Here is a 15002-nt window from a genome sequence, read left to right as displayed (position 1 = left end):
TGATGAAGGGCTCTGGAAGATAGAAATAGAAAATGCTCCTCACAATAATTTTAGGGTACATGGGGTGTGGTTGTGGTTTTGAAGGATCAGCAGGATTGTGAACAAAGTGGAGTGGGGTAACAGATACAGCCTTGGCACATAGTAGAAGTGTAGTCTGTTGTATTGTGCTTGCTTTACACTACTAAGAAAGTTGTATTAATCCCCAAAATGGGGGAAACATATTTGCCACCTTTAACACAGATGCATTACAAATATAGACAATGCATGAAACAAAACAATAATTAAAAATAATTATAAGACTTCAGCAGACCTTCTATAGAGTGCAGTACTACACTGAGGCATCGCCAGTATCTCACTGAATAAAATTGTTAGTCAACTAAATTCCGTATGCAATGGATGACCTTCATTGGACAGAATCATTTTTAATCTTTCCTTTGTCATCTTATTGACAGTGACCTCCAGTGAATCTAAACTAAAGGCAATCACTGAGCCAGCATTCTTAATCCTTCTATTTATCTCACTTTTACCATGCAGTATAAATATTTGTAAGGCTGAAATTCTGACCTTCAGTACAAGAGTGAACTTCTGACCATCAGCCAAAACTTTATTTATTTCAATATCTGTTATAAACGCTTTGGTCTTCTTTTCCACATTCATATTTAACCGTGAGGGGTATTTTAATTCAGATACTTTGATTTGATCATTTTACTTTATCTTAAAATACACAGACCTTTGTGCTAGAGTTACCTCCACAGATTTTTCCATTTGTCAATATTAAAGAAACGAAATACTCCACTCTAGTGGTCAGTGGTAGCAATTACATTAGTACATAAAGAACATTCATAGCTGATAGATTTAAGGGTTGTTTGTTTCATAATGTTCTTCAAATTTGTAGGTTACAATTAATCAGAATGAATTCTGTAAATTAACATGGATTAAAGATTTTCTTGTCATAATTTCAAAAATTTGTATACCTTTAACTTGTCAAAATGTTTGAAAAAGCATGGTAACTCAATTTATGTTATTCTAATAATTTAATAAGTTAATTAATTAAAGAACGAAAACGTGAAGAAATCGAGTTTGGATGAATGATCTATGAATCCCAGCATTCCAGACTTATTGGATAAAATCTTCCTGAGTTTTACATTCATTGCCAAATGAATGAAGCCAAAACACAATGAAAGTTTAGGGGGTGTGGCAAAGGATGTGGCTTGGTGTAGGACTGGACTTTACTGACTCTTGCTCCTCCCACCACCAAATCTTCCCTTTTAACTTCACACTGCCCCGAACACACACACACACACACACACACACACACACACACAGACAGACACACACAGACACACAAAAACAGACAACGGGCCTACCAGACAAAACCAGGATATGACATCATTCACAAAAAGGGAAGCCACATAACGTTTCTACTTGTTGTTTTGATCTGTTTTCTCTGAAGGTTTTCGAAAAGTAAATGTAACCGATGAGCGGGAAGAGAACGGGTCTTAACAGGATAGTTTGGATTGACACTGCCCTTTTGGAGAAAAGAGGAATAATTTTTTGGTTACCCACAAATCCTTCAACATTCCATGTGTCTTCAGTGGGACTACAGTCAGGTACAGTAGGGAAAGGAATTTAAAATCTTCTCTCTAACCCATTTCTTTTCTTTAAGCTGCTTTCGTTTACAACATTTCAAGACTATCTGCTCACAGTCACGTCTCCTTCACATGGCACAATTTGAGCAGCAACATTAGATCTCATGTGACGTGGGAGAAAGCAGAAAGAGAAAGCGTGATCAGACATGCCAGTGTTTGACGTGACTGGAGGGGGTGGACAAAAACCTCCTCTGTCCAATACATCCATTCATCTTTTGAGGGTTAACCTTCACAGCTCTCTTTGAACAGATTGTGTTGATTGTAATGTCTGTACTTTTAAAAGTTCTAAAAGTAAAGAGAAATTATGCCAAGAAGTAATGTGAGGCAATGTTCACATTTTAACCATAAAATTATTCACAATTCTGTTCTGCTCTCCAGTAACCACATCTCTTGTAAATACATTTGCTTTGTGGGAGGAGCGAGAAAGAGGGAAAGAACAACAAGACTCATCAAAAATAAAGCAAAAAAAGGATGGACTCAAAAACAGATACACTGCCAGGAGTTAAATAAATACAGATGTGACTGCAAAACCGAAGTGAAAAATTCTACTACTATAAAATTCTACGTTTGGTTATTTGGAACCAACAGGAAAATGGTGATGTAGATAACACAAGATTATTATTTAAAGGCCAACACAAATGCATTGAAAGGCAGAGGAAAAGAATATGAAAAGTTTGAATTGTTCTCTGTTTAATGTTGGTCATTGTATAGGTTAGACCTTCCAACCCATTGACATTTTCTGTATGCAATAGAAAATGCCATATCCATTTATGGTTTTAATTGCACATAAACCTGACATAATGATCCTTTCTCTAAATGGATACCTGTTTTATTACCAGGCGAATAAAGCATTGAATAAAGAAACTGTAAAGATGTCTGAAGCATTATCGACTTAAATGTTCCTGAAATTAATTTCTTGGACATTAAAATTATAGTTTAATCAAAAAAGATTATGTCATAATTTACTGACCTTCTTGTCATTTCAATCCTGTGCGACTTTCTCTCTTCTGCAGAACACAAAAGAACATATCACATTGAAGAACATTGAAGAATGTTAACTGTCAAATATCGAAAGGTAACCGAAACAGCACTGGCCCCCATTCACTTCATTTGTGAAAACCAATGCAAGTGAATGGGAGTCAGTGCTGTTCGGTTACCAACTTTCTTTCAAATTTCGTCTTTCGTGTTCTGCAGATGACAGAAAGTCATAAAGGTCTGAAATGACAAGATGACCGTATTTTTATTTTTGGGTGAATAAGTAATTTTCTTGGTTTGGTCCCAATGTTCCTTTCTGTTTCTATTATTTTCATGTTTTTTCTTTTTTGTAAACGTTTTGTAAAATCTCTTTCATCTGTCTAATCTGACAAGTTTTACAGTCACATGGGTTTAATTATCACTGCTAAACTTCAAATCACATCTGGTTTCCTTTTTGGGAAAGGATATGTAAGTCCCTCTGAGCTGCTCTACGTCTCTTATCAACAATGCAATGTTCTGTATAGGAGCACATTTTGTGCTTATCAGGCATTTCCAAGAACACTTTAGCCATTACATTATTCTTTTTGCTCTTCAGAAACTTCCCCATTTGATTGATCCCAAGGAATCGGTGTAAAAATTCCTGACTGGTGGCCCACCTCTCCATCAGCCTCCTTAGATCCAATGGATTTTTGCCTGGGGCAAGTTTTCAGCAAAGATAAGACATTTCGGCCTCGAAAGCGTTTCGAACCTGGAACACAGCGCTTTGAGCTGTATAAAAGAGCCCAGGCTTCGTTGAAATCAGGCCTGGACCTTAGGAAAGTTGTGCAGCTGCCAGAAGGAGAGAGCATTAACGATTGGATAGCCGTGCATGTGGTGGATTTCTTTAATCGTATCAACCTAATCTATGGGACGGTCAGTGAGTTCTGCACTGAGAAGACATGCCCCATCATGTCCGGTGGGCCACGTTATGAATACAGGTGGCAGGATGGGGATCAGTATAAGAAGCCCACCAAGCTGCCGGCACTTACATACATGAACCTTCTGATGAACTGGATCGAATCTCTTATCAACAACGAAGACATCTTTCCTACACGAGTAGGTGTGTTGTGGGTGAAATCCAAAATGTTTCCACAGACAGGTTCACCAGTTGGATTGTGTTGATAATACTGCTCTTTAAGTTAACAAGAAATGCTGTTTGTAAACCATTTTGCCTCCATAATTGGACATATTTCAGAGACCAACAAGTAGAATCAGACTTTTTTATTCACTGGATAGTAAAATGCATGTCAAAAAGTATCAGAAAATGAAATGTACGATGGAGTACAATGTCACAAATGTTTTCAATTTATTTTATAATTTTAATATGCTGTGATGGGTGACACTACTGTTCTTCTAATCGTAGGAGTCCCCTTTCCAAAGAACTTCCAGCAGGTCTGCAAGAAGATCCTGAGCCGGTTGTTTCGGGTGTTTGTGCACGTCTACATTCATCACTTTGACACCATCTGCAATATGGGGGCGGAAGCTCACATCAACACCTGCTACAAACACTATTATTACTTTATCTCTGAGTTCACCCTCATCGACCAGTCGGAGTTGAGGCCTTTGGTGAGACAGATTGGTGTTTTCATCACAGTTATAGATTAGAGGGGCATATGTCAATGGGGTAGGAGGTAATACAGTAGGAGCGATAAATGATTGACTCTCAATTTGAGCTAGAAAATAAATCCAAAATAAAATATGTGTGCATCAAATGTAAATATCCGATAATCGGTTCCATTCAAAATATTGGACAGAAACAGATAAATGACAGGACACTGCATCTCTAATGATGTTCTAATAGCCCTGTCTCTATCTTTACAGAAAGAAATGACGGAAAGGATTTGCCACTGAAAGAATGTGGAGAATGGATGTGCCCTAGCACAAAACTCAAAAATTTCATAATGTGACTGCAGAAATTATTTGTCAGGAAACTTGCATGTTCTGAACTCTAATCGTTTTAGAACAGGTTACATTCTTGCTGTGTCGTGTCGGACTCTGTACAGGGACAGACATCTACGCTGTACTTTGTATAACCAGAGCATGTGCAAAGAAACCATTATATGATGCCTGTGACTGAGGATGAACAGATCTGGTCAGTACTTTTTTGAATTTTAGTTGAAAATGTACTGTTTTTATTGCATGTAAACAAGTTTAAAAAACATTTTTCTTTCTACATCTTTTGACTTCTTTTCCTTGAGAAATTACATTTCTGGATGGGACTTTGGAAAACCACATATGTGACTATAACTTGCCTGCTAACATCAGTAATATGTTACTTCAGGATTTATTTTTATTATCCATAACATTGCATACAGGTTAATATAAAGCAACATACCTTAAAGGGATAGTTCACCCAAAAATATTTTTACTAAATACATTTACTCACCCTTGAGTAAATTTTTTTGTTCTGATGAATACAGAGAAAGATATTTAGAAGAATGCTTATAACCAAACAGTTCTTGGACACCATTGACTACCACAGGAAAAACTACTTCTGTTGAACACAAAATAAGATATTTTGAAGAATGTAGGACAGCAAACAGTTCTGGGGCACTTTTGACTGCCATTTAAATTTTTCCTAAGATTGTAATCAATGGGGTCCAAGAACTATTTGGTTACAAGCATTTGTCCAAATATCAAATGTCCAAACAAAGACATTTACAGGTTTGGAACAACTAGAGAGTGCGTTATTCATGACAGAATTTTCACATTTGGGTGAACTGTCCCTTTAATTACAGCAGCTGAAGTATGTGCAATAGACTCGATGTCTACATATTTCCAGTAAAATCTCAGGGGGCGGAAAAGCTTTCGGATGGTATTCACCCAGCAAATGTGCTTTATCAGCGCTTGTTTTGTGGGGAATTAACGTGCAATATAGATTAGTGAAATACATCGTATTGTTAAAATAGTATAACATGTAATGGGTGCTATAATACAACATTTTAGTTTTGACCTGCAGTGTTTAAATATATACGTGACTGTGTCCCGTTCAATGAAGCTTCACAGAGATTTAATTATGTTCGAGCATGGATTTACTTTATTACACGTAAGGATTTTAACATTAACTGGTACTACAGTTTGTTGTCATCACTTTAAGAGTGCAGATGTGATTGAGCCACAGCACGTCAGCTACCAAAGATAAAATGGTCTAATGGTGAAAGCGCTGGCATTAGCTAATGATTGAACGTTGCACTGTGGATACATTAATTTGGCTTTATTTGTACAGATTGTTATGTAAATAAATAACGTAATTATATAAAAATATACTTAGACATTTCTGTACTGTACATATTTCTTTCCATACATAATATGAATTACATGTACTTGTGCGGTCATCCATATATTTGTTCGTAGTGTGTACTTTAAAATTTTGTTGTATGCAGCTGTGACATGACAATAAAGATGTTATTTTATCAAAATGTGATCCATTAATGTAAGCTTGAATATAATAACTGATAAAGAGAAACTGCCAGGTAAAATGCAAATAGTATTAAATATGTCAAACAAATGCCTTTGATTTAAATAAGGTTTATATTGGAATATTGAAAAAGTATTATATTTATTTAATATTTAAAATGATTTAAATGAATGGTCTACATGAAATTCTCACTACTGCTCACTACTATTTCAAAAGATGTCCTCTCTTAACCATTTCTTATATTTCTTGTGAGAAAATACATATAGCCTATTAAAAATCACACTTGTAACATAACAATTGGAGGTAAGTGAGAATGTTAACATTTATTAAAAAACAATATTTAAGTTACTGTCATCAATTTACGGGGAATTATTTAACACAACAAACCGATTCGGTATTTTGACAATATTTATACCTTTTAAAAGCCAAGCGATGTCTGTTAATTTACAGCAAACCCGCATATCAGAGCCATATGACAGATCTAAACAAATGTGTCTGTTTTAATGATATTTGGTCAGAACTTTATGCAAGTACAAATGAAGAGTTTGGTTCCAAAATTAGATGACTATGGCTATGTTAACATGTCTTATTGTTTTAGTTAGCAAAATAAACCAACTGCAGTTTGATTTTTTTTCATTGGACTGCACAATAAAGAAACATGATTTTTATAAAGAAAAAGAGTTATCTCATTTAGGAACCAAACTCTTCAAATATTCATCTTCTCCTCTGCCATGTTCACAGCTCTCGGTAGAGATGAATGGCTTCCGGTTGGGCAGCGGATGTTTTCTCGCACCCAGACCGTAAACGCGGAAGTGACCGTGCATTGCGTCTACAGCTGACAGAAATAAATCTAACCAATTTAGTGTAGAATAAAAAATAAATCTGCCTTATAATAAAATCTGGGAACTCATGCTATGGGTTAGGATTACAACGGTAAAAAATAATAAAATTGCAACTATGAAGCGAAATGGCCATACGCTTGAAAACTCTCAAAGCCGAGCACACTTTCACCTCACGCTTTGCCAGAAGAATCTTCATAAAAGGCACCGGCGTGGTGCTAGCAAAGCAACAACATTAAAAGACAAATAATTATACGAGTGCAAACATAACATGTAATTTAACCAATGGAAAGTCTTACACAATTCAACTAAAACCTCACCAGTTGCGTCACTCGGTGTGAAAAACGACATTCCTAGAACTATAAAACGTACTGCATGAACGTCATGAATATTAATTACGTTCTTCATACGTTCATTCCTTGCCCAATGTGTCTCCAGCCACGTATGTCATTAATTATTCATGAGTCGAGCCTTCTCCGTAGTAGGATTGGTGAAGCTCCTACAAGTGTTGAGCAGCACTAGGAGGGCAGTTGGCGCGTTTCGGGAGGCTCCGTTGTGTTTCACTGTGTTCTTCAGCCCTCACTGCTCCCGTGGACGACGGATGGCAATTCAGCTGCAATTTACAGGTTTGATTTGTCTTTCAGTAGACGTGGCTTCACTGGACATGGGTGTGTAACATAACGTTACCATCGTACATATGCGCCGGAGCAGCTCAGCTCGCTGTTGTTTGCATCTGTGTGATTTTTTTTAAAGTGGCTTTGCAGGTCACATTATACGCGTCGTGTGGCTTCTGTGTGTGATTTGTTAAATTATAGTCCCGTGAAGATTTGTACTTCCCGCTGGATCACTCACGTCGCTGCTATTCGGTTAGCGGCATTATTTCATTCCTGCCGACGTTGCGACGCAAATGTAACGTTAGCTTTTGGACACTCGCTGCTTGTTTCTTTTAACAGTTCTTGTGTGTCGTCGGATTCATTTTAAAAGTGTATTGACTTGTACTACTTTAATTGTATATATAATTCCTCGTCTCTAACGTTCCCGCCTGTGCAGCGGATCTTATTTATACCCTACCTAGCCTATATTTTAGATGTCACGTCATTCAGTCTTGTCCTCTTTTTTTACGTAACACCGCCCTGTTGTTATGAAATACAGAAGTCTGTTATATGCACTGATCGGTGGTCATATCCCGATTTGAACGTGCGGGATTTCCCCTGTCAATGACATCAGGCAGTAACTCGACCGGCGTGTCACGAAAGCGGGAATATGGACGGAAACTAGATCATTAATAAATAGGAAGAAGAAACCCGGTTGTTATATTTTGAGTACGCTGATAGATGATATCTCACGTCACGAGCTCTTCTTCCTGAGGCGCTCGAGCGGTTTCGGGAACGATCGCGTCCTCGGGGGCTTCAGTCCTCGTGACAGGTAGCGTGTATCACGCAACGGTACGCGAGTTCTCTCTGTTGCATTCATAAGTGTTACACGCTGTATAAATAAAGAAACTTGATTTTGTTTCGGCAGTTTGAAACGCTAAACAAGGAAGCTTTCATGGTCAGTGTGTGAAATCTGATAATTGCAGCCTGTGACGCACGCATGCAAACAATGTTGCCAACTCATTTACAGGAAAAAATGCTGCTAAAAGTTGCTAAATTACGTTGTGATGACGTCGTTACGTAACATTGCAAAACTGAGAAAATACACATTGTTTGAAAATCATAGTAGTTTCATAAGAATGTTTTCAAGGTAATCAAAACGCGCGAGCTGGTTTACGTTACGTCACGTTACGTTACGTTACGTTACGTGCATTACATTACAATATATAAATCAAAACCGTATTTAAACATTATTCTGAATTATTCCTGAATTTAAAATTAAGCGAAGTCATTTCTATCGCAGAAAACCAGCATTAATACCACATATGGCTTACTTGTTCTTAGTCATACGAATTTGCCAAGGTGAATTGTGGTTAAACCTCAGAAAAGTGTTGATGGAATCGGTGTTAAAAGCATGCAGTGTTATTTAGCCGTATGCATTAGATGGTGGACGATCACACAACATTATTATACCTTAATGTAGCCTATCTTTAAACAGGCTGTATACTTTAAAGCTCCTAGTATTGCACTATGTGTCTCCGTCATCTGACACTTAGCAGAGACTAAAAGACCTTGAATTTGATGTGTCAGATGAGGGAAACCTACTAAATGTGCAGTAGTAGGATCTTCCAGGACTGGTTTGGGAACCACTTGTCTGGACTTTTGCAGCCAGGAGTGTGTGAGATGATCATTATTATATGTACTGTTGAGAGGAAATGCCTGGTTTTAAAAGTAGCTAGAAGTTGCCAAATACTTTTTTCAAAACAGCTACATTTGTTGCTGGGTGCTTTTTGAACATGAAGTTGTCAAGACAGTCTGAAAAGTTGCTAAATCTTGGCAACGCTGCATGCAAACTTCCTCTTTTGCCGATGTTCACGTTTAAAGTCACAGAACAGCGAGAGTAAAAGTCATGTATTGACTATTGTAAAGTAAGCCGTTGCAGACATTCATTGTTAAGATATAGCTTGCGTGTGTGCATCTGGCTCTTGTTCAGTCCATTGGAAATGCTCAGATAAACATTACTTAACTACTTAATACAGTAATTAAACAACATCCACTGTGTTTATCTGCAACACAGCTTTCCACAAATAATTTAAATGCCATTACAACACCGCTCATTTTATTAGTGCGCAAGTTAATTAACTTTCACTTGCTCGCTCTCTCTCTCTCTCAGATAACCAGTAGCAGTCCGTCATCTGGTCAGGTTGAGAGTTTGGTCCACTGTCTTATGCCCCCTTCACTGCCTCCCAAACCCCTGCAGGTACATCTGCTTAGTGCTAAGGTTTCAAATGCAAAACATGTTTAAGGTTCTGTTAACATTTGTGTTTTTAATGGTTGGATTAGGAATGGAGAACAGTCAACCAGTCATCATCACAGATCCTGTTACAATCCGGAAGAAGAAGCGCAGAACTCGAGCCGCTGACAGTTTCACAGGCAAATTTAGTGGTACTGAATCAAACATCACAAAAGTTTATAACAAAACATAATCGTCACAATATGTTTCTGGTCTGTTTTCTTTCAGCATTACTCTCTTCGCTTTATTCTCAGTGCTATTTCGGCTGTAAATGAAAGTTAGAGTAGTCTTTTGAAAGCAAATTTATTTTCTATTGTTTGGTACAGTGTAAATAAATAAGTGTATATAAAGTCTTCTGTGTGTGTTTGCTCTAGATCTGTACAGTCTGACTGAGGAACTGCTGGGTCAGGGGGCTTATGCCAAAGTCCAGGGATGTGTGAGTTTACAGAATGGCAATGAGTATGCTGTGAAGGTGAGATGTCAACGGTGTTAAACGTGGTCACTACTTCCACAAAATAGCAAACAGTTTTTCAAATGTCATTCAAGCACCACATCAGGTCTTTGTGAAAACAGACTAATTGAATGACCTCACACGTTTCTTTCTCAGATAATCGAGAAGAACGCAGGTCACAGTCGCAGCCGGGTTTTTCGAGAGGTGGAGACACTCTACCAGTGCCAAGGAAATAAGTATGTTTTTCTTCTTCTGTGGTCAATATACTTGAAGGGGTAGTTCACCTAAAAATGAAAGTCCTGTCATCATTTACTCAACCAAACCAAACATTAACCAAACAGATCACTTCCCGCATTCAGTGCCATGGTAGGAAAAATAAATACTATAGGAGCACATATACGGGACGGGATATGTTTAGTTACTGACATTCTTCCGAATATCTTCCTTTGTGTTAAGCAGAACAAAGACATTTATACAGGTGAGGGTAGGTAAATTATGTAATTTTTGGGTGACACTCCCTTCAATAAAAACTATTTTGTAAAGGTTATGTACATACGAAGTGTAAATTATTAAGTGCATTTGTCAAGTCAACTGTATCCGTTGTGTTCCTGCAGGAATATTCTGGAACTCATTCAGTTTTTTGAAGATGACAACCGTTTCTATCTGGTTTTTGAGAAGTTACGTGGAGGTAGGCAGAGTCATAATAACTCTAACTTATACATTCTCAATTTTAGTAAATCTGTCATTCTTCTGTTCTCTCAGGTACTATTTTAACGCACATCCAGCGGCAAAAATACTTCGATGAGAGAGAAGCTAGTCATGTTGTCAGGGATATAGCAAACGCTCTTGACTTTTTACACAACAAAGGTAAAGACTATAGCTTTAATCTTCTTTACATTGAACAAAGTATGTTTTTTTATTGAAAGTCACCTTGCTCTCCATCCGTAGGCATCGCTCATAGGGACCTCAAACCTGAAAACATCCTATGTGAATATACTGATAAGGTAATCCATCTTGTTTGTTTTTCATAACATACATGTGAAAACAAGTCTTTCAGAACTGCTCTATTCTAATTGTAAAATGTGTGTCCTCACATTCAGGTGTCTCCTGTGAAGATCTGCGATTTTGACCTCGGCAGTGGAGTCAAGTTGAACAGTGCTTGTACCCCAATAACCACCCCTGAGCTCACCACACCGGTAAACACAACCTTAAATTTGCTCTCACATAATTGGAGGAAGTTGCATTTTAGAGTAGCAAAGCATTTAGTAAGAGGTGTGTTCTGCTGCAGTGTGGCTCGGCAGAATACATGGCTCCTGAGGTGGTAGAGGTCTTCATGGATGAGGCTTCGTTCTATGATAAGCGCTGTGACCTGTGGAGCCTCGGGGTCATTCTCTACATCCTGCTTAGCGGGAGCCCCCCCTTCACAGGCCACTGTGGCACCAACTGCGGCTGGGAACGAGGAGAGACATGCCGTGCCTGCCAGGTAAGACACGCTAACTTGCAACAAGTTGATGCAGAAAGAATTCACTTAACACCCCTGTATTGTGTTCTGTTCTACTCTTCAGAACAACTTGTTTGAGAGAATTCAAGACGGAAAGTATGAATGTAGGGATGGAGTTTGGTCACAGATCTCAGACGATGCCAAAGATTTGATTTCACGGCTGCTAGTGCGAGACGCCACTTTGAGGCCGAGTGCCGCTCAGGTCCTGAAGCACCCCTGGGTGCAAGGGGTGTGTTTTCTGCTCTTTAGTTATTTATTAACCTTGGTCACTTAATATTAAAATGTATTTATTTCCTTAAAGAAATATTGAAATTTAAGATGAAAATTGTATTTGCATGTTTTTTTTCTTTCGTGGAACTCCGAAAGATTTAAGAACATCATGACTGTTTTCAATATAATGAAAGTGAATGGGTACTAGGGTTGTCATTCTTCAAAATGAGCAAAAAATGGCAAAACAAGTTTACGGTTCATTAGCATTTTGTCCAACTGTGCTATTTTGTTTTCAGAATGCACCGGAAAGAGGGCTTTCAACACCTCGTGTTCTCCAAAGGTATTTGAATTAGATTCATTTGACTTAGAGGCCGTATACACAAGACCGTTTTCAACTAAAAACTGAACTTTTTATGCGTTTACACGAAAACAGTGTTTCGGGGACTTTTGAAAACACAAACTTTTGAAAACGGGTCTCAAAGAGCAAGTTTTTGAAAACGACGGCGTTATCGTTTCTGTGTAAACTCTGAATATGGCGATTTCCAAACACATGACTTCATGCGCATTCTAATTATGCCTTCAGTCTGTAAGAATGTGTGAGTATTCCCCAAACAATAATGGCGGCCTCCATGCTGCATGTCTGTGCCGCGTGACATACTTCTCCAGCAAAAAGTAGATTTACTGCACCGATACTATTTACTATTATACACTACTACAAACATACATAAACACAGACAAAGTGTATTAAAAGCACTTTTTTACATTAAAAAAGTGTATGCGGATGTGCGCAAGCACATAGGGTTTCTTTATAGTGCAACAGCACCATCCACTGGCCTGGAATGCATAATACATCATTTTTATTCGTATTCCCGGATCCATGTAAATGCAGATCGTTTTGATAATGCTGTCGTGTATACGTGGAACTTTTCCAAAACTCTCTTTACTCTTTAGATACATTTCTTGGTGTCTGTGCAGTGTTTCTAACCATCTCCTGTGTTGAACCTGCAGAAACTTGAGCACTAAAGACCTCACGCAGTTCGCGGCTGAAGCCATCGCATTCAACCGGCAACTATCTCAGCAAGAAGAGGAGCAAGAGGAGTTTGTGGCCATTGTCTGCTCCATGCGACTTTCACCCCCGTCCAACTCTAGATTAGCACGTCGCCGAGCACAATCTCAGGCACTACGCACCAATACTTAACACGTGCTCGTGGCACAGGTGATTGAATGATACACGCACACATGTTTATGATGCGTTACAATGCTTCAGCATTTAGTTTGCTGCAGGGTAATGTTTGTCATCCCTGTCTTGCTTCCAGAGTTTTGTTATGTATGTTTTAAGTATCTGAAACGGTGATATTTAATATTTATTACAACATATTTATGGCTGGATTTGTTTCTCAGCTACATATAAAAAGGTACTTGGATGTGAGGGAATTTATAGACTTTAACTTTGATGTTATTACATCAGTGATGTTTTAAATGAGCATTTCCATTTTTTTGTTGTTTTTAAGTATTTTAAAACCCACTTAAAATGTATATTTCAGTTACTGTAAAGCACTGGACCGCTTGTTTTTGTAGCTCTTGGCTTTATCTCATTGTTATTGTTGAGTTAGAGTTTATGTGAGCTATGCTATATAGCAACATACTCAAAGATACGCCGTTTAGCTTTATTAAGGTGCTGATTAACTGTTACATACATTAGTTAGTCAATATAAAAGTTTTAATATTACACAGGAATTTTGTTTTATAGAAAAGTATATTTTTTCATGTATATTGCTTCTCTTTTATGAATTTTTTTATTTTATTTTAGTGACACACATTATTTTGTTGTAAATTTTAGTTTTTTTCTAGGAGTAAGGACGATAGTAAGTTAGAAATAAGTTATAATTTTTGTGTATTCACTGGAAATTGTGCCATATTTGGGGGCAGAGCCTCTAATGTGCTTTTCAACTGCAAAAGTAGCTCCAGCCAAATGAGCCTATATTTGCCTTTTTGTATTTTAAAATCTAAAACCTGATTTATTTCTCATCTCAAAATGCTATCTGGTGAGCATTTTGTGCATGCGTCTGGCTGTCTTTTTTATGTCTTTATATGTTTGAGGATGTTGGGAAACATTTCATGTACTGTAGGTGACACTGAATGGCACTACCTCATCTTTATGGCTATGCAGTACTCCGTGCTTGTATGATTTTACAGTCGACGTTGTTCGGGAATGATTTCAATGGAAGCGCCGTTTAATCTCAACTCTGGGATATATTACAAAGCAGTGTTCCAGTTTTGAAAAGAATAAAGCAGTTTGCACTGAAACAAGGAAACAATGTCTTTATTGATAACACCAAAAATGTGTATAGAAAACTGACACGAATTAAAACTGCCATGAATAGGGTGCCATCACTTATTTTTTATTAAAGATATATATTTTATTAGCTTCTGTGATACCTGTCAATCAAACCCATTTCAACAAACTTCCCAACAAGAGTGATGATGGAGAAGCATGTAGAAAAGCTAACATACTGTGACATACATGAAACAGTGTGTATAGAGTCATTGCTTCTCATTTTAATTGCCTTTAAATGCCCTGATGAATATTCTACACATTACCATAAAGTAAACATCAGGTTAAGGTCTAGAATCCAATCAAACTAAAGAACCCATTTGTGACATTTCTCAGTGCTTTCAGCGCATATTATCTTTACGGGCAATCAAAATAATCCCAATAAAGATACAAAATTGCAGAAAGCTCAGAAGAGTGAATCTTTAAACCGTTCCTCAAGGCTTCTCTGAAAACTTTAAACCAGTGAGGGATGACTATTTTCATCCGTCACTGTCACTGTCCAGCAGGCAGACAGGGCTCTTGTCCTTGGATTAACCATAGTGTAACAGGTAATGGATGCTTTCCTCTTGTTTTCAATTTATACTGAATTTCCAATATCAAATGTATGAGCAGTTAGACATCTTCTAATGCTTTGGAAAGCATACCCACGGTATGTTGTCATCTCTGAGTGAAGTATGTGGAGTTTGAACTCGACAGCGC

General features: G+C 37.7%; 2 protein-coding genes across 9 annotated transcripts; both read left to right on the top strand.

Annotated features, from left to right (window-relative positions):
- Positions 1-1276: 1276 nt before the first annotated feature.
- On the top strand, positions 1277-6079 carry mob3c (MOB kinase activator 3C). Of its 2 annotated transcripts, none has more exons than XM_079483121.1 (4): positions 1277-1610; positions 3220-3723; positions 4027-4229; positions 4485-6078. In XM_079483121.1, exons 2-4 carry the CDS (start codon positions 3306-3308, stop codon positions 4512-4514), a joined length of 651 nt encoding a protein of 216 aa, XP_079339247.1. In that variant the 5' UTR covers positions 1277-1610; positions 3220-3305; the 3' UTR covers positions 4515-6078. The 2 variants fall into 2 exon arrangements, with proteins under 2 accessions (XP_079339247.1, XP_079339248.1); XM_079483122.1 differs by having other exon boundaries at positions 1293-1610; positions 2028-3723; positions 4485-6079.
- A 1262-nt stretch (positions 6080-7341) lies between these two features.
- On the top strand, positions 7342-14361 carry mknk1 (MAPK interacting serine/threonine kinase 1). 7 transcript variants are annotated; one of them, XM_079483305.1, is made up of 13 exons: positions 7342-7546; positions 9687-9773; positions 9857-9958; positions 10181-10278; positions 10414-10493; positions 10872-10945; positions 11020-11124; positions 11206-11261; positions 11358-11453; positions 11546-11740; positions 11823-11987; positions 12265-12308; positions 12977-14361. In XM_079483305.1, the coding sequence occupies exons 3-13, from the start codon at positions 9859-9861 to the stop codon at positions 13164-13166; spliced, it is 1203 nt and encodes a 400-aa protein (XP_079339431.1). In that variant the 5' UTR covers positions 7342-7546; positions 9687-9773; positions 9857-9858; the 3' UTR covers positions 13167-14361. The 7 variants fall into 7 exon arrangements, with proteins under 7 accessions (XP_079339431.1, XP_079339435.1, XP_079339434.1 ...); XM_079483309.1 differs by having other exon boundaries at positions 7399-7546; positions 9857-9946; positions 12977-14305; XM_079483308.1 differs by lacking the exon at positions 7342-7546 and adding an exon at positions 7581-7786 and having other exon boundaries at positions 12977-14305.
- Positions 14362-15002: the final 641 nt, after the last annotated feature.

This window comes from Barbatula barbatula (assembly GCF_947034865.1).
Source record: "Barbatula barbatula genome assembly, chromosome: 20".
Lineage (NCBI taxonomy): Eukaryota > Metazoa > Chordata > Actinopteri > Cypriniformes > Nemacheilidae > Barbatula > Barbatula barbatula.
The sequence above is the reverse complement of the archived record's forward strand: the minus strand, read 5'-3'. Positions and strand labels throughout refer to the sequence as shown.

Excerpts from the sequence above, each read along its gene's own strand:
- mob3c (XM_079483122.1), top strand. The coding sequence starts at position 3,306 with ATGGATTTTTGCCTGGGGCAAGTTTTCAGCAAAGATAAGACATTTCGG. Across the intron at positions 3,724-4,026 it reads CATCTTTCCTACACGAGTAG|GAGTCCCCTTTCCAAAGAAC; the intron begins GTGTGTTGTGGG and ends TTCTAATCGTAG. Across the intron at positions 4,230-4,484 it reads AGTCGGAGTTGAGGCCTTTG|AAAGAAATGACGGAAAGGAT; the intron begins GTGAGACAGATT and ends CTATCTTTACAG.
- mknk1 (XM_079483305.1), top strand. The coding sequence starts at position 9,859 with ATGGAGAACAGTCAACCAGTCATCATCACAGATCCTGTTACAATCCGG. Across the intron at positions 10,279-10,413 it reads GCAATGAGTATGCTGTGAAG|ATAATCGAGAAGAACGCAGG; the intron begins GTGAGATGTCAA and ends TTTCTTTCTCAG. Across the intron at positions 12,309-12,976 it reads ACACCTCGTGTTCTCCAAAG|AAACTTGAGCACTAAAGACC; the intron begins GTATTTGAATTA and ends TTGAACCTGCAG.